Source organism: Pantherophis guttatus, chromosome 10 (assembly GCF_059756535.1).
Source record: "Pantherophis guttatus breed Tessera chromosome 10, ASM5975653v1, whole genome shotgun sequence".
NCBI lineage: Eukaryota > Metazoa > Chordata > Lepidosauria > Squamata > Colubridae > Pantherophis > Pantherophis guttatus.
The window spans coordinates 16,145,928-16,163,714 of NC_142072.1; the positions used below are offsets into that span (position 1 = coordinate 16,145,928).

The 17,787-nt window shown below is 44.7% G+C and overlaps 1 protein-coding gene across 5 annotated transcripts in view; it reads left to right on the top strand.

Moving 5' to 3' along the window:
* The first annotated feature begins 722 nt into the window (after window positions 1-722).
* Window positions 723-17,787, top strand: part of MAP3K6 (mitogen-activated protein kinase kinase kinase 6) — a 78,106-nt gene continuing 61,041 nt past the window's right edge. For 4 of the 5 annotated variants that reach the window (XM_034413594.3, XM_034413592.3, XM_034413596.3 and 1 more), the window contains exons 1-2: window positions 723-1,772; window positions 15,077-15,216. In XM_034413594.3, the coding sequence (XP_034269485.2) occupies window positions 1,418-1,772; window positions 15,077-15,216 (495 nt within the window). In that variant the 5' untranslated portion in view covers window positions 723-1,417. The remainder of the gene's footprint in view (window positions 1,773-15,076; window positions 15,217-17,787) is intronic. The other variant, XM_087876932.1, reaches the window with a different exon arrangement.

A 17,787-nucleotide genomic window follows, 5' to 3' on the forward strand; every position in this document is an offset into this window, starting at 1 on the left:
ATCCTTTCTAAGGTAGGTAAACTGAGGACCCAGTTTGTGGGGGCAATAAGCTGACTTTGTATAAATATATACAAAAGTATGAAGGCTATTGCTTAACGCACTGTAAGCTGCCCTGAGTCTCTGGAGAAGGGCGGCATATAAATCAAATTAAAAAAAAGAAGAAGAAAAAGAGAAAAAAGGAAGGAAGGTGAGAGAAGGAAGGAAGAAAAAGAAGGGAGGGAGGGAGGAAAGAAGAAAGAAAAAGAGAAAAAGGAAGGAAGGAGATGGAGAGGAAAGGAAGGAATTAAAAAAGGGAGGGAAGGAAGGAGGGAGGGAGGGAAGAAAGAAAGAAAAGAAAAAGAAAAAAGGAAGGAAGGAAGAAAAAAGGAAGGAAGAAGATGGTGAGGGAAGGAAGAAAAAGGAGGGAGGAAAAAAAGAAGAAAAAAGGAAGGAAGAAAAAGAAAAAGGAAGGAAGGAGATGGAGAGAGAAGGAAGGAATTAAAAAAGAGGGAAGAAAGGAGGGAGGGAAGAAAGAAAAGAAAAAAAGGAAGGAAGAAAAAGAAAAAAGGAAGAAGATGGTAAGGGAAGGAAGAAAAAGAGGAGGGAGGGAGGAAAGAAAGAAGAAAAAAAGGAAGGAAGGAAGAAAAAGAGAAAAGGAAGGAAGGAGAGAAAGAGAGAGAAAGAAAAGAAAGAAAGAAAAGAAAAGGAAGTTTACTATCACGGGGGGGAGGAGGAGGAGAATCAAAAGTCAGCAACATCAGCTGCAATCCAGCGGTTCCTTCCGTCGTTCTCGGCTCTTCCCGCGAAGAGCTCCAACCTCTTCTCGGGCGGCTTAACGCTCAACTTTCCCGGAACTCCCGGGAATTCCGAAGGAGCGCCGGTTGGCAGGCAGGAGCTGGAAGCTCGGCTCTTCCCCTCCGCTGCCTCCCACTTTGCGCAATCGGGGCGCCGTCGCTCGCCCTGCGGGCTGGCCCCGCCAGGCAAGGCGGCGGAAAGACACCCAGCCTCCTGCCTTCGCCGCCGCCGCCGCCGTTCCAGCTGGGCCTTTCCCCAGATTGCGCCAGCAGCTCGTGGGCGTTTTCCTGCTTGCCTGCCTGCCTGCCTGGCCTCCCGCCCCCCTTCGCCTCGAGGAGCGCCCAGGAAGGAGGCAAAACGCCCGACAGCCACAGCTGCCTAAAAACAACAACACGAAAAAAAGTCGCTTCCTCGGCCCAAGGCGACCAGCCGGGCACTCGCCTTCCAACGCCCCCGCCCGGGCGGGGCTCGCCAAAGCCACGTGGGTCGCATCCTCCAAGTTTGCAAATAGCCTTTATTGATTATTGTTTTTTCAGAGAGCGCGAGAGGGCGAAAGTTGCAGCCGGTTGCAAAGAAGGGAGAAAGTGGTGGCTTGGCTGGGACCTTGATCTGACGGCCCCCGGGGCGGCGATGGGTCCCTCGGATGGCTGAAGAGAAGCGTTCGGAGCCCGGGGCTGCCAGGCGCGGCGGCGGCGGGATGGAAGCGACCGACTCCAGGTTGGGCCGAGCCGGCAGCCTCTGGCAGGACACGCTGGCCATGGCGCTGACCCCCAGCAAGCCGCTCTCCCCGGCGGGCGGCCAGAGCTGCCGAGAAAGCGGCGGGAGGACCCGAGCCCTGCGCGTGGTTTACATCGTCACCGAGGACTTGGAAAAACCGCTGCCCTTCTTGTCCCTGCAGGAAGCCTGCAGGGAGGTCCCGGCCACGGAGCTCGCCACCGTCCCTTTCGGCACCCTCATGCTGGGAGACACGGACAGTCTGGACCGCTTCTACAACGCGGGTGAGGCTCCCCTTGCGCCGCGCTAACCCTGGCCCGGACCCTGCGCTGAGGTCTGCTGAGCGGGGCTTTGGGGTTGGTTTGTTTCTTTTTAACCCTAACTGGGGGCCCCGCGCAACTCCCCCCCCCCCAAAAGCCGCCCTCAGTCTCCGGAGAAGGGCGGCATATAAATCAAATTTAAAAAAAAAAACACCATAAGCCAGGTTTTCCCTGTCCAAGAGTGTTGGAAGGGACCTTAGAGGTCATCTAGTCCAACCCCCTGCTCACGCCTATTGGTTCGACCCCCAAGGAGCCTGGATAGCTCTGCAGACAAGGCACTGCAATTTAACACCAGCTGTCTGCAATTAAAGTAAGTTCGAATCTCGCCAAGGCTCAAGGTTGACTCAGCCTTCCATCCTTTCTAAGGTAGGTAAATTGAAGACCCAGTTTGTGGGGGCAATAAGATGACTTTTTATAAAATATACAAAAGAATGAAGGCTATTGCTTAACGCACTGTAAACCGCCCTGAGTCTCCGGAGAAGGGCGGCATATAAATCAAATTAAAAAAAAAAAAAATTGGAGACGGCAGGCTCGTAATTGTAATGGCTGGACTCGCACCAGCGGAGGTTTGAAGTTTGGATGCATCTTAGTGTTTATTTATTTCAGCAAGAACTGGTTGGGAGGGAGGGAGGGAGGTGGGTTAAAAACTGGGTTTACCTTAAGCCATAATGTGGCAGTCTTCGCTCTGAATGTTTTGTGTAAATCCGGCAAGTTGTGCAAACCTAAAGGGTTTGCATTTAACACCTGGTTAAAATACACGGGCTTAATCTATGGTGTAGATCCAGCCCAGAATGTTTCCTGCGATTTTCTGAACTTGTTGCAAGTTTGAATCTATTCTTTTGAGGGTCAAACCATGCCTTTCTTTCTGAATATAGGAATCAAATTATACCTTAGTAAAGGTAAGGAAATCAATGCTACCTATTGATCTGGGAGAGGTCAGTCCCCCCCCCTCTCTCTCAGCCCAACCTACCTCATAGGATTGTTGTTGTGGGGAAAGTAGGAGGAAGCGGTATCAAATATATGTTTTGCTGCCTTGTTATTTATATAAAAATAATAAAGGCGAGGAATTAATTAATTAATTAATTCTTATATAGACCGTGAGGTTTTTTTGCAGAAACTTTGCAGCTGCAGCAGTCTGTGGAAAATTCAATTACGTAGACCAGAAGAGAGAAAGGGTTTTTTTTTTCCAGTTGCTTGAAAAAGCTTTCATGAATTTCAGTTTCTTAGAAACTCTTCGGCCTTAGATCGCGATTGCTGCAGTTTAAAAAATTATTATTATTTTTTATTATTATTAAAGAGCCTTGGTGGCGCAGCGGACTAAAGTACTGTAATACTTAGCTGCCAGCTGCCTGCAATTACTGCAAGTTCAAATCTCACCAGGCTCAAGGTTCACTCAGCCTTCCATCCTTCCGAGGTAGGTAAAATGAGGACCCGGATTGTGGGGGCAATAAACTGGCTTTGTATAAAAAAGAACACCGCTTGGGGGGGAGGTCGAAAGCCCTACTAAGCAGGTATATACAAAAGTATGAAGACTGTTGCTTAACGCATTGTAAGCCGCCCTGAGTCTCTGGAGAAGGGCGGCATATAAATCGAACCAATAAATAAATAAATAAATTACTTTGAGCTAATGGGAAATTAATATACCAGTCCCTGAGCACATAAAGAATTAAATTTCATTAAATTTCACTTATTTGTTTCAAGATGTAATACTTGCCCCTCTTGTCAAACCAACTCTGGGCAGTGCACAGAATTTAAAATGGATTTGACAGCAGAAATAACTATAAGTGCAACATGTGATCACAAGGAAATAAAAAAAATAAACAAGTCAAGTCATTGTTTGGTTGTTCATATTGGAGGATATGTTATTCCAGAGCTTTGTTAATGAAATCTAAACTAATTATTCAGTAATCTAATAAAATAGAATTGAGTATTATGTAGAAAAGTTCCGCTGAATGCTTTTAGTGCATCTAATAATCCTATAGTTTTCTGAGTTCAGAGGCAAAAGAGCTATTTCTCAATGTCTATTACTTTATCATTTTAATCGGAAACGGCCGGAACTTAATCTTGGAACCGTCAACATGCAAAGCACATACTTTTTCACTGAGCGGGTGCCTCTCTGAATCCTTCTGTTTTTAGCAGATGCAGAAAAATATGGAGCACTGTTAGAGAGAGCAGTTTTTCTAAAGCCAGTTCTATCTCTAAAGCCATTTGCTATCTCTCTTTCCCATATAAGGTTCTAATCTGCTCTGGATGATCCTGATGGTTATTTTGCTAGCAGATAAAATTAAGGATATTGTGCGGTATTTGCAAACACTGATAAATCATCTTCTTTTTGGGGAATCGGTATATAGACTGACCTCTTCCAATCTGTTGTTCATTGTGTCACTCTCCAGATTTTGTTGCCCTTGTTTGGTTAGACAAGAGGTTCTCCTGCTTCATTTCTATTTCCTAGCCTGGTGTTTTTCAAACTTGGCGATTTTAAGACTCCCAGAATTCCCCAGCCAATATGCATTGAAGTCCACACATCTTAAAATTGCCAAGGTTGAGAATAGCACTAGCAATAAGCAGTTAGACTTATATACCGCTTCACAGTGCTTTTACAGCCCTCTCTAAGCGGTTTACAGAGTCAGCATATTGCCCCCAACAATCTGGGTCCTCATTTTTACTGACCTTGGAAGGATGGAAGGCTGAGTCAACCATGAGAAACACTGATATGTATGTATGTATGTATGTATGTATGTATGTATGTATGTAATTTATATGCCACCCTTCTCCCGAAGGACTCAGGGCGGCTTACAAAGAAAACATTCAACAATTCGAAAATTACATAAAAATTAAAATCAATTAAAATTAATTAAAATTATTTCAATGTAAAAATCCCCCAACGGATCAGCCCATTTGATAAAAGAGCCACGTCTTCAGTTCACGACGCTCTCCCCCTGGGGGCCACCAGCCGACATTGTCTGGCTGACGGCACCCTGAGGAGGCCCGCTCTGTGGGAGCGCCAACCCTCTGGAACCCTCTATATGGCATATATACCATCGGGAAGGAGATATAGAAGTATAGCCAGCCGTAACAAACAGGCTGAAGAACAGTTTTTATCTGTGAGCTGTCAGACTCACGAATGAAAAATAACATAATAATATGTAGTATGATGGACTGCAGGGCCGGCGCAATGTGTAACATGTTCACACTGATGCAATAGGACTGGGTGTTTTGTTAATATGAATTATTGGGTTAGGGATTTTCTGTCTTCACTGTGAGTTGTATTGTGTTGGGGGGGTGTGCACCGAAGGAGCTCAACCAATCTTATTGCACATATGTTGTGCACTGACATTAAAGATTTGAATTGTATAGTGTAGAAGTGTTTTACCATTGCTTTCTCCCATAAAGTATTAAATTATACCTTAATTATACCTTTTTACTGTCACTAACTTGATCATTCGCCTCCATCAGATTCCTAAATAGGCATCTACTTTACCTGGGTGGCTGGGATAACTTTCCACCTTGGGTCTCTCCGCTGTGGGCATGTACTTTTGTTGTGTGTTTGTGGCTTTGAGTCAGGGTTTGTTTTTCTTTATTTGACTCATCTGCCTGAACAAGTCCCTGCGGTTTTCTTGGCAAGATTTCACAAGTAGTTTGTCCTTTTTTTAAAAAAAAAAAAACTAAGAAAGAGTGACTTGGCCCCATTGTTTGTAGAGATTCTCAGTCATCCAGGTTGTGGTTTGTTTGTTTATTTGTCAACAGGTACAAGGAAACAAGTAACAGTATAGACATAGTCATGGACAGATGAAAAAAATTGGCACAAATAAAAGGATATAAGTAGGCAAAACAGCCATAAACACATAGAATGATTACATATAAATGGGGACAGTAGGACAGGGACGGTAGGCACACTGGTGCGCTTATGCACGCCCCCTTTACGGACCTCTTAAGAAACGCGAAAGGTCCACGGTAGACAGTTTAAGGTAAAAGGTATGGGTATTAGCGAGACTAACAACAGGATCAGGTAGAGTGTGCCAGACATTTACTACTCTATTGCAGAAGTCATCTTTCCTACAATCAAGATTAGAGCGAATGACATTGAGTTTGAATCTATTGATAGCTCTTATGTTATTGCGGTTGAAATTAGTTGTCTCAAAGGTGCTTTTTTTTTTTCCTTCAAAAGGCAACCGGACTGTCTTTTTTTTTTTCCCCTTGTGGGGGAAGAGGAAGAAAACGTTTTGCTTCTCATCCAAGAAGCTTCATCAGTTCTGATGGCATTGGTGGCAGGGGGGAATGGAAGGATAGGTACTGACAGTCGAGGTGGATGGAGGGTGGGAGTGGAAGGATAGGTTCTGCAAAGACATATAATCTTTCCATCTCCCCCACCATCCTATCACTATCCATCCTTCCATTCCCTCCACCCTCCTATTCCCCCCACCCCAATCAGAACTTATTTTATTTTATTTTATTTTTGAATTTGTATACCGCCCTTCTCCCTGAGGACTCAGGGCGGTGAACAGCCAAATAAAAACATCAAATACAAATATTAAAATACAGTTAAAAATATATATAAATTTGGCCCCATTAATTAAAACAATAAACAAAACAATTAAAAACACTTAAAAAGAGTTAGGCCAGCCCGGCTTGTTGGAAAAGGAAGGTTTTAAGGGCACGGCGGAAGGCACTGAGGTCATGGATTCTCCTTATCTCAGGGGGCAACTGATTCCAGAGGGTAGGTGCCCCCACAGAGAAGGCCCCCTGGGGGTCACCAGCCTGCATTGTTTGGCTGATGGCACCCCGGGGAGGCCCTCTCTGTGGGAGCGCACGGGTCGATGGGAGGTCGTCGGTGGCAGCAGGCGGTCTCGGAGATAGCTAGGCCCTATGCCATGGAGCGCTTTAAAGGTGATAACCAACACCTTGAAGCGCACCCGGAAGACCACTGGGAGCCAGTGCAGCTTGCGCAGGAGCGGTGTTACATGGGAGCGCCATGCTGCTCCCGTCACTACCCGCGCTGCTGCGTTCTGGACCAGTTGGAGCCTCCGGGTGCTCTTCAAGGGGAGCCCCATGTAGAGAGCGTTACAGTAATCAAGGCGAGAGGTCACGAGGGCATGAGTGACTGTGCACAGGGAATCCCGATCAAGAAAGGGCCGCAACTGGCGGATCAGGCGAACCTGATAAAAGGTCCCCCTGGTTACAGCCGTCAGATGTTCCTCCAAGGACAGCTGCGTATCCAGGAGGACTCCCAGATTGCGAGCCCTCTCTGTGGGGGCCAAAGACTCGCCCCCAATAGTCAGTGATGGAGTCAACTGACTATATCGGGATGCCGGGAACCACAGCCACTCAGTCTTGGAAGGGTTGAGCTTGAGCCTGTTCCTCCCCATCCAGATCCGTACAGCCTCCAGGCACTGGGACATCACTTCAAGGGCATCATTGGGGTGGCCTGGGGTGGAAATGTACAGCTGAGTATCATCAGCGTACTGATGGTATCTCATCCCAAAGCCACGGATGATCTCGCCCAGCGTCTTCACATAAATGTTGAACAGGAGGGGCGAGAGGACCGACCCCTGAGGCACTCCACATATAAGAGGCCTCGAGGTCGACCTCTGCCCCCCTGCCAACACGAACTGCGACCGGTCGGAGAGAAAGGAGGAGAACCACCGTAACACGGTGCCCCCCATCCCCAACTCTTCCAACCGGTGCAGCATGATACCATGGTCGATGGTATCAAAAGCCGCTGAGAGGTCTAACAGGACCAGAACAGAGGAGCAACCCCTGTCCCGAGCCCTCCAGAGATCATCAACCAACGCGACCAATGCCGTTTCCGTGCTGTGCCCAGGCCTGAAACCAGACTGGAACGGATCCAGATAGGATGTTTCCTCCAGGAATTGCGGAAACTGTCGCGCGACCACACTCTCAACAACCTTCGCCAGAAAGCGAAGGTTGGAGACAGGACGATAGTTAGCCAATATTGCCGGATCCAGGGACGGCTTCTTGAGGAGAGGCCTCACCACCGCCTCTTTCAAGGCCGCGGGGAAGTGACCCTCACTCAATGAAGCGTTGATAACCCCCTGGAGCCAGCCTCGTGTAACCTCCCGGGAGGCCAGTACCAACCAGGAGGGACACGGGTCCAGTAAACATGAAGCTTCTTAGGTGAGAAGCAAAACATCTTCCTCCTCCTGAAGGAAAAAACAGTCCAGTAGCTTTTAAGAATAGAATTCTTTATTGACTAAGTATGATTGGACACACTATTTATTTATTTATTTATTCATTCATTCATTCATTCATTCATTCATTCATTCATTCATTCATTTATTGGCCAAGTGTCAGCACTTCAAGCTGCATTTACTCTAGTGCTGACATAAGAAGGAGAAGCGGAGGCGTCTGGAAAGGGACGTTTGACTTTTCACCTACTTATTTTCCCTGGAGATAATATCCCCTAGGAGATGGGATGGGAGGGGGGAAATTCCTTTGAGCTGGAGCAGTAGATTAGGGGTAGAGTGACTTGGAAGATGGCCAATGAGTGCAGAGGAGTGGGGAAAGGAAAGGGAGGGTTTAGGTCAGGAAGTCAGTGTTGGTTACGATGGAGTCGGAATTAGAATGTCGTGCTTAATAAATGGGAGTTTTTCATCAAAGACTTTGTTTGAAATGCAATTTATTTGAGACGACCTCGAAACCTGATACCAAGTGTGATTGGACACACAAGGAATTTGTCTTTGGTGTATATGCTCTCAGTGTACCTAAGGAGAATAAAATACATTCATAAAGAATAAAAAGATACACTTAGTGATAGTCAAGGTTACTAATCGTACTGGGAAACAAATAAAAACAATATAATTTGAAAGATACAAGCAACATGGTTATATAGTCATAAGTGGGAAGAGATAGATACTAGTAAGGAAGAGAAGAATAATAGCAATTCAGTCTTAGTAAATTATTTGACAGTGTTGTGGAAATTAGTTGTTAAGCAGAGTGATGGCATTCGGGGAAAAAAACTGTCCTTGTGTCTAGTTGCTTTGGTGTGCAATGCCGTATGGCCTGGTTTTGAGGGTAGAAGTTGAAACAATTTATGTCTAGGATGTGAGGGGTCTGTAGATGTTTTCACAGCTTTTGAAGGAAAAAGCACCTTTGAGATGACTGGTTGAACCAGCTGACTTCATGACCAAGGCAGGACTAGAACTCATGATCTCCTACTTTCTAGTCTGATGCCTTGACCAACTCTTCTTGTACGCTTCCAAAAGCCTTTGCTCATCTGTCATAAGAACGCCTCATCCACGCCGCGATGAAGCAGCTGTGCAGTGCCCTTGAGGGAACAACACAGATTTACTCATGGTTTATTCAGCACACCCAATTTTCTGGATCTTCACCCAACACACTGAAACACAAACTGATCAAAATAAGCTAGGCTTCAGCAATATGCCAGGTTAACAAATGTGCGTAGCCAACTTGTGGTTGAGTGTACCACTTGAACAGTCAGTCACTTAAGTTCACACACTGTCACTCATTTAAACACAATTTTGGGCCTAGCCACAATTTTTCACTTGTTCTAAGCCAGGGGTGTCAAACTCTATTTCATGGAGGGCTGCATCAGAGTTGTGTTTGACCTCGGGGAGGGGGGGCGACTGGGTGGGTGTGGCCAGCTCAATGTCACTCATGTCAGGGGCAGCTGTGGTGGCCTAGGCAGGGCTGGGCGGATTCTCCTACAGCCCTGTGCCAGCGAAAACAGAGCACGCAGCCCTCCCGAGATCCATTTTCACTGGCAGGGGCACTGCGGGCCAGTCCTTCACTGTTTCCAGGGTGGCCCCACGGACCAGATCTAAGCCCCACCTGGGCCAGATCCGGCCTCCAGCCCTTGAGTTTGACACCCCTGTTCTAAGCCATGAAAGGCAAACTACAATGTCCAGTTCATACATGCTAATCCATGCAATATATAAGAAAACCCTAATATGGCTTAATGAAGTGTGTGAACATACTGTAGATAACATGATGCTAATTCAAGAATGAATTATATGCAAACCAGAAACAGATTTGCATATAATTCTAGGCCACCTAGAATCTTATTAAGCCAGAACCTATCTACATTATGAATTAACATGATATGCAAGGTAGGCAATGGAAGACAAGTTGCTTCCAGACTTGGAAGGACTCCCTGGTAGATTGTCATTCAATAAAGGAAAGAGTTGCTGGAGGCGTTAAATATGCAAAGCACTCCTGGCTTCCATCATCAGACAGAATCTTGGGTTTGCATTTCCTGTTAGAGCTGCCTAACACATTGGATTTGATTCCAGAAAGATGCCTCAGCGCTTGCAGCATCTGTCTGCACATCTTCAAAGCCGCTGTGTCTTTTTTCCCCGGACTGCACAGTCAGTGATGAAAATTGTACAGTCCTGAGAAAAGATGCAGCTATTTTAAAGGGTGGTGGTTATGCATTTACTTGTGCGTGCTCTGAGGTACTTTTTAAGATTTTTTTTTTCCCCTTAATGCTGGTGGTCTGAATGCTGGCAGAGTGGAAAAAGTAGTCTCGATTGATGCTGAGCTGATATTCTATCCGCGAGGAAGATTTGGAGGGGGAAAATATCATTGGTTGTCTGGATCGGCCGCATCATTCTGCTGTGTGCAGAGTGGATCTTCCCAAGAAGTGCGGTGTAGAAAAAGGGGAATCTATGCAAATGAATGAAATTAGTAGTGGGGCCAGGACAGAAGCAATGTAATTAGTAGGGCATGTGAGAGCGAACATCCTCTTAATCAGCTCTTGCCTGGCAGGCTGAGCAAGTTAAAACTTGGACAGCCTCTTGTCAAACTGTCACACCACAATCCAACGTGTCCAAGAGACTCAACATCAGCACTTGGCACCCGGCTTCGCACACCCCTTCCGTGGTCCTCCTCCTTTAATTAAAGTTTGCCTTCCAGGTGCAAGCAAACCATTATTATTCCACTGGATTTCTCTACCGTGTTCATTTCCTGCAGCATGCCTGATGTAGCCTTGCTGTAAGCATTGCAGGAAATGTAGGTGGCAGATTAAGGAATGGGTTTGGAGCACTGCTAATGCATTATTAATGCTCACGTGGCCAGCGAGAAAAGAGGAAGGTCCCTAGAGCATTGTCTGCCTGGAGCCCCTTCCAGACTAGACAACTCGTTGTAGCCAACTCGCCACGGGGCAGCTCACTGTGGGACAATTCAACAATTCAATTTAACTATTTATAATAATTAAAAATTATTTTATTTTTTTGTCATCCACATTTCATTTTGTCCCTCCTTTGGCCTCCTTTCTTTCATGAGCCTATTCTACTATTATTCTACTATTATTCTACTATTATTCTATTCTACTATTCTACTATTATTCTGCTACTATTCTATTATTCTACTACTATTCACCTAGCTAGCCTGACAAGGTGGCTCAGTAGCTAAGATACTGAGCTTGTCAATCAGAAAGGTTGGCAGTTCAGCGGTTCGAATCCCTAGTACAGGTCTCCTGCATGAGCAGGGAGTTGGACTAAATGACCTCCAAGGTCCCTTCCAACTCTGTTACTGTTATTATTTCTTCAATATTAGTGTAACTCTCATCCAGCAACGAGTTGTCCTGGGGTGAGTTGGCCGCAGAGAGTTGTCCTGGGGTGAGTTGGCCATGGTGAGTTGCCGTAGATACCCCACCCTGAATGTAAGGAGTCCTCAACTTGAATTCAACATTCAATTCAACATTCAACCTGAATGTAGGAGCCCTGGTAGTGCAGCAGACTAAAGCACTGTTATTAACACCAGCTGCCTGCAATTACTGCAAGTTCAAATCTCACCAGGCTCAAGGTTGACTCAGCCTTCCATCCTTTCGAGGTAGGTAAAATGAGGACCCGGTTTGTGGGGGCAATAAGCTGACTTTGTATAAATATACAAAAGTATGAAGGCTATTGCTTAACGCATTGTAAGCCGCCCTGAGTCTCCGGAGAAGGGCGGCATATAAATCAAATAAAAAAAAAACTTACAACCGCAATTGGGACTACAGTTGCTGCTGCTAAGCAAGGTAGTTGTGAGTTGGTCCTGACTTTGGAGGCTGAGATGAGTGGGGAGGAAGAACAGCTGGGGCCTGTTCCATGTGCAAGTATGCGCAGAGCTGTTAGGAGAGGAGAACAACTGAGGACAAGGAATTGACTCAGGAAGCAAAGCACACATGGACACTGAATGGCCTCTTCCTGGCTGGGGAATAACTAGAAGGAAAGGGGAGTGGCGGTCATAGGAGACAACCGTTCGGATTTCTGAAAATTTGGCTCATCGTGTTTCGTGTCTCAAAGACTGCTTGCCAGAACTTAATTTGCAGCTTTGCGGCTGGGAGCTCACCTGGCAATTATCACAAGGAACTGATAAGGTCTGTTACTGCAGTTAACTCTTGGAAGGACTATTGCCTGGACTTTTCAGTTGGGTGAATGCCATTCATTCACAGGAGATACATAAAGAGGGTTTTTTTTCTTCGTGACAAGGAGTCTGTTTCTTGTTTCTGCTAAGGCTGGATCAGAACAACTATTTCCACCTTCAACCAATATGTACAGTTGTCATCTCAGAAGAGTTGAAGAAAAAACACAGCCCAGGATTAGCTGACCTTTTGTACAGCCCTCTCAAATAGGGAAAAAGCGGTGATGGATATAGATTAAAATAGACACACGGTAATCCCCTTAGATAAAATAATTGCTGTGATTAAAAAAAAAACAATGCTGCAGACCCTGCTTACAATTCTGAGAAAGATTACGATCAGGTTAACCAGCAGCAGCATCTGATTATAAATCTCCCCCTTTGCACTTCTTTTATCTTTAAATTGAACTGGACAACTTTTCAAAAATGGTTTTGCTTTATATAAAGTAGGCCAGATCGCCTTAGGAAAAGGGCCAGAACAACATTAAGTAGGAGGATTCCCGTTAGAAAGAGAAAAAGGGCGCTGGGAGGTGTTTTATTTTTTTACAAATCCTTCTCTTGCAATTATCTCCCCTTATGCATGTATTTTATACTCACACTTGCACACATATCTGATCATCTAATAGACAAACGTAGCAACAATCTTCAAGAACAAAAACGTTAGAAACAATTCCTGCAAACAATTATACACACACTTAAAAAGCAGCGAGGAAAAAAAAAATGCAATGAATGAAATGGATCAGTATAAGTTGCCCTAAGGCTGTTTAGTTCATCTATTTTGGTATTGTTTGAATGGACCAGCAGTGGTTTTGCAAGATTTTAGCCTGGTTTCTTAGTTCAACCTAGGTCGGATATTTATTTATTTATTTATTTATTTATTTATTTATTTATTTATTTATTTATTTATATATGCCGCCCTTCTCTGGAGACTCAGGGCGGCTTACAATGCGTTAAGCAATAGCCTTCATACTTTTGTATATTTTTATACAAAGTCAGCTTATTGCCCCCACAAACCGGGTCCTCAATTTACCCACCTTAGAAAGGATAGAAGGCTGAGTCGACCTTGAGCCTGGTGAGAATTGAACTCGCAGTAATTGCAGGCAGCTGGATGTTAAATGCTGCCTTAGTAGGAGGCATTAGCCTCCTACGCCACTCAGGCTCCTTCTCAGGATATCCTGGGAAATTCTGTCTACAAATTACGTATGGCAGCCTCTTGTTTTGCTTGTTGTCCTCAGAACAATCTGATCCAGGGGCATCAAACTCAAGGCCCGGAGGCCAGATTCGGCCCACGGGGTGCTTAGATCTGGCCCGGGGGGGCGGCTGCCCTGGAAACAACGAAAGACCAGCCCGCGGTGCCTCTGCCAGCGACAACAGAGGTTGCGAAGGCTGCTCCCGAGCTTTGTTTTTGCTGGCTGAGAGTTGCAGGAGGCTGCCGCAGCTGAAAGCTAAGCTCACGTAGGCAGCAGGCGGCCCTCCAGAGCTCCGTTTTTGCTGGCAGAGGGTGGCAGGAGGCCATCTCAGGTCAAAACGGAGCTCATGAGCCCATTTTTGCTGGCAGAGAACTCAGGCCACCACAGGCGCCTGCAACACGAATGATGTTGAGCTGGCCATGCCCCCCCTCCCCTGAGGTCAAACACAACCCTAATGCAGTGGTGAAATCAATTTTTTTTTACTACTGGTTCTGTGGGCGTGGCGTGGTGTGGCTTGGTGGGCGTGGCAGAAGAATACTGCAAAATCCCCATTCCCGCCCATTCCTGGGAGAAGGATATTGCAAAATCTCCATTCCCACCCCATTCTGGGGCCAGCCAGAGGTGGTATTTGTCAGTTCTCCAAACTACTCAAAATTTCTGCTGCCAGTTTTCTTTCTTTCTTTTTTTTTATTGAAAAGTTTTAATAAACTGTTTCCCTCCTTCCCCCACCCATTCCCTTCTCCCCCCCCCCCCGACTTCCCAGAGCAAAATACAGGGTATTGCATTTAGCAAATATAATGTAACATAAACAAACTAACTATAAGCTCTTAACTCCCCCTTACTCTTTAACTCCACCATAGGTACCAAAATGTCAGAGTAAAAAGAAAAATCATCTAAATATTTCATTCATAAGCTATTTGCAACTTTTTAGTCGCATATTTGTTTTGTATATAGTCAATCCATCTTCTCCATTCCAGTACATATCTTTCATTCGAATGATCCTTCAGATATGCAGAGATTTTAGCCATCTCCGCCAAATTAGCTACTTTTAATGTCCATTCTTCAATAGTAGGTAGTTCTCCCTTCTTCCAATATTGCGCCACCAAAAGTCTGGCTGCAGTTGTTACATTCAAAATCAGATTAGTCTCTATAATTGTACAGTCTACAGTTATAACCAATAAAAACAACTGTGGAGTAAATTTTATCTTCCTTTTAAGAATATTTTGTATGATCCACCATATCCGCTGCCAGTTTTCCAGAACCTGTCAGAACCTGCTGGATTTCACCCCTGTCCTAATGCGGCCCTCTATGAAATCAACTTTGACACCCCTGATCCGATCCCTTCTCTTTCTCTCCAAGAAAGATCTCCAGCCTCTTGATAAATTGTACTGGAGGGTTTGGTAGCTTTGGTAGCTAGCTGCAAAGCTGGCCGGAATTTCAAAACTCTTGGTGGACAATGAACAAGCAGCAGGGTGTGGTCTTTAAAGACATTAAGATACCGGGGATTGTTATGTTTTTGTGGAACATTATGTCCCTGATGACCAGAATGCTTTCTTCTCTGTTTGTGCAAGAAGTGGCTCAAAATGAATGAAATCGGCCTCAATAACCTGCCCTTGGCTACCAGCCGGATGAGGGCAGTGTGGAAACGTTGAAGAGCTGGTACTCTATGGTTGATATCTGCCCTTTCTACCTTTGCAGATGTGGTGGTTGTGGAGATGAGCAACAGCTTGTGTCAGCCTTCACTTTTCTATCACCTGGGAGTACGTGAGAGCTTCAGTATGACCAACAATATTCTCCTTTGCTGCTATACCGATCTTCCAGAATTGCAAGCTCTCCGTGTGAGTATGGTCACCGTGCAGTTCCTATAAAAGGGAATATACATAGTCACAGGGTTGAATTGTACAGTCCTTGATGCTCTCTGAGCTTGATTGTTTGCTTAGAAACGTTTCATTACCCAACTGTCTGGACTACTGTAATGCTCTCTACATGGGGCTCCCCTTGAAGAGCACTCGGAGGCTCCAACTGATCCAGAATGCAGCCGCGCGGGTGATTATGGGAGAGACATGGCAAACCCATGTAACACCTCTCCTGTGCGAGCTGCTCTGGCTCCCGATGGTCTTCCGGGTGCGATTCAAGGTGTTGGTTACCATCTTTAAAGCGCTCCATGGCTTAGGACCTGGGTACTTACGAGATCGCCTTCTGCTACCGATAGCCTCCCACCGGCCAATACGTTCCCACAGGGAGGGACTCCTCAGGGTGCCGTCAGTCAAACAATGTCAACTGGCGACCCCCAGGGGGAGAGCCTTCTCTGTGGGGGCACCTGCCCTCTGAAATGAATTGCCCCCGCAGCTTTTGCCATGCCCTCAAGACCTTATTGTTTCAACAAGCTGGGCTGGCCTAAACATGAATTTTAATGATTGTTTTAGTTTTTTAATAAGACGGGGGCCAATGTCAAGCTTCGTTGTTATCTCGAAATAAATGTATTTCCAAATGCCTGATCTTTGAGGAAATTCTTCTCTTTATTGAGCATAACGAACTGACCCTGTCTCAATGCGCAGTTAGCACTGAACTTTGCCCCCCCCCAAACCTCTCTTTCCGGTTCCCAATTCTCTGCATCTCATTGGCCATCTTCCAAGCCACACTTCTCATCCCATCTCCGTTAGTTCACAGGAATGTCCCCCCTCCCATCCCATCTCCGTGGAGACAGTTCTTCAGGGGAATTAAGGAGGTGAAAGTTCAAGCCTCTCCTCTCCTTCCTTATGGCAGCTTGGAAGCTGACAGCTAAATTATTTAATATATTTTTAAATTGTTTTTAAATTGTTTGTATATATTTGTTTTAATGTTGGCTGTGCACCACCCTGAGTCCTTCGGGAGAAGGGTGGTATAAAAATTTAATAAATAATAATAATAACTAAGTAACAGCACCAGTGCTATGATAATACATCTGTGCTATCCACAGCACTTGGGGATGTTACCTAGTTGGATAATGAAACCTCTGCAAGCAAACAACCAGGCTCAGAGAGCACCAAGAACTCCACAGTGCAATTTGTTAGGAGGCACATTTTGGAGATTCAGTCGTACTGAGAAGTTCAGGCTAGGTTGCTTTGAATCAACTGTTTCTATGACAGAAGGAAGCAGGTATCAAACTTCTGGTATCTACTTTTCAAGGAACCGAAGCACCAGACCTCTTATCGTTTTTATTAAAGATTTTTTTTAAAAGATAAAAAAACTAATGCAAATTAACCTAAAGTAAGAAAAAGAAAAGAATAAGGAAGAATTAAAAGAAAAAGCTAAAAGTGCAAGGTAAGGAAAAAAATAAAAGAGAAATAGAAAAGAAAGAAAGATACAAAGTAGCTTCTGCTCTCCTTTACTGCAGTTGTAAGTACATTTATAAATTTACCCCTTTATTTATGTAACTACTTTATAGTTACAACATAACTTGCTTCTATCTGTAATCTATCCTATCTAATCATCAAAACCATAAATCGTAAGTTTGGTTTTTGTTCTGTTTCATGCAAAACGTCTAATAAGGGATTTCCAGTAAGCAATAGACGTAGATGTTATCTTTTCTCTGAACAAAGAAGTCAATTTGACTATTTCAGGAAGTTCCATCTTCATGAACAACCATTCCTCCATTGTGGGTAATGTCAAATCTGTCCATCTTTGTGCATTCAATAATCTGGCTGAAGTTATCATGTGCAAAAAATAAAGTTCCCTAACTTTTTCAAACTGGTTGTCTAGCAGTCTCAAAAATAAATCTGGTCTTAATCTCAAACCAGTGTTATCCATCAATTCTATTTGATCTTCTATTTTTAAATTGTTTTGTTAACATCTTCATCTTCCGTTTATCAATCTTAAAGCCTACTCATATATCAAAAAATTGCAGGTTAATTGCATGGTTAAAGATGCTGAGCTTGTCAACTGGAAAGCTGACAGCCTGGGTTTGAAACTAGAGTGATGGAGTGAGCTCCCGTTACTTGCTCCAGCTCCTGCCCACCTAGCAGTTCAAAAGCATGCAAATGCAAGTAGATAAATAGGTACCACTTCGGTGGGAAGGTAACAGTGTTCTGTGTGCCTTGGCATATAGTCATTCTCGCCACATGACCATGGAACTGTCTTTGGAAATGCTGACTCCTTCAGTTAAGAAACTGAGCTGAGCACTACCCCCTAGAATCAGACATGACTGGACAGGGCTAATCTTTACTTTTACCTTTATATCAAATTATTTTAATTTGCCCATTAACATTTCAATTCCCTTTAAAGGATCTTCCAGAACAAATACCAAGTGATCTGCAAAAGCTCTTAATTTATAGCTCTTTTTAAAATCTTTATTCCAACAATCGTCTGATCTTGTTTTATATCTCTATTCAGTATTTCAAGAACCAAAATAAACAAGAGGCTGATGGAAG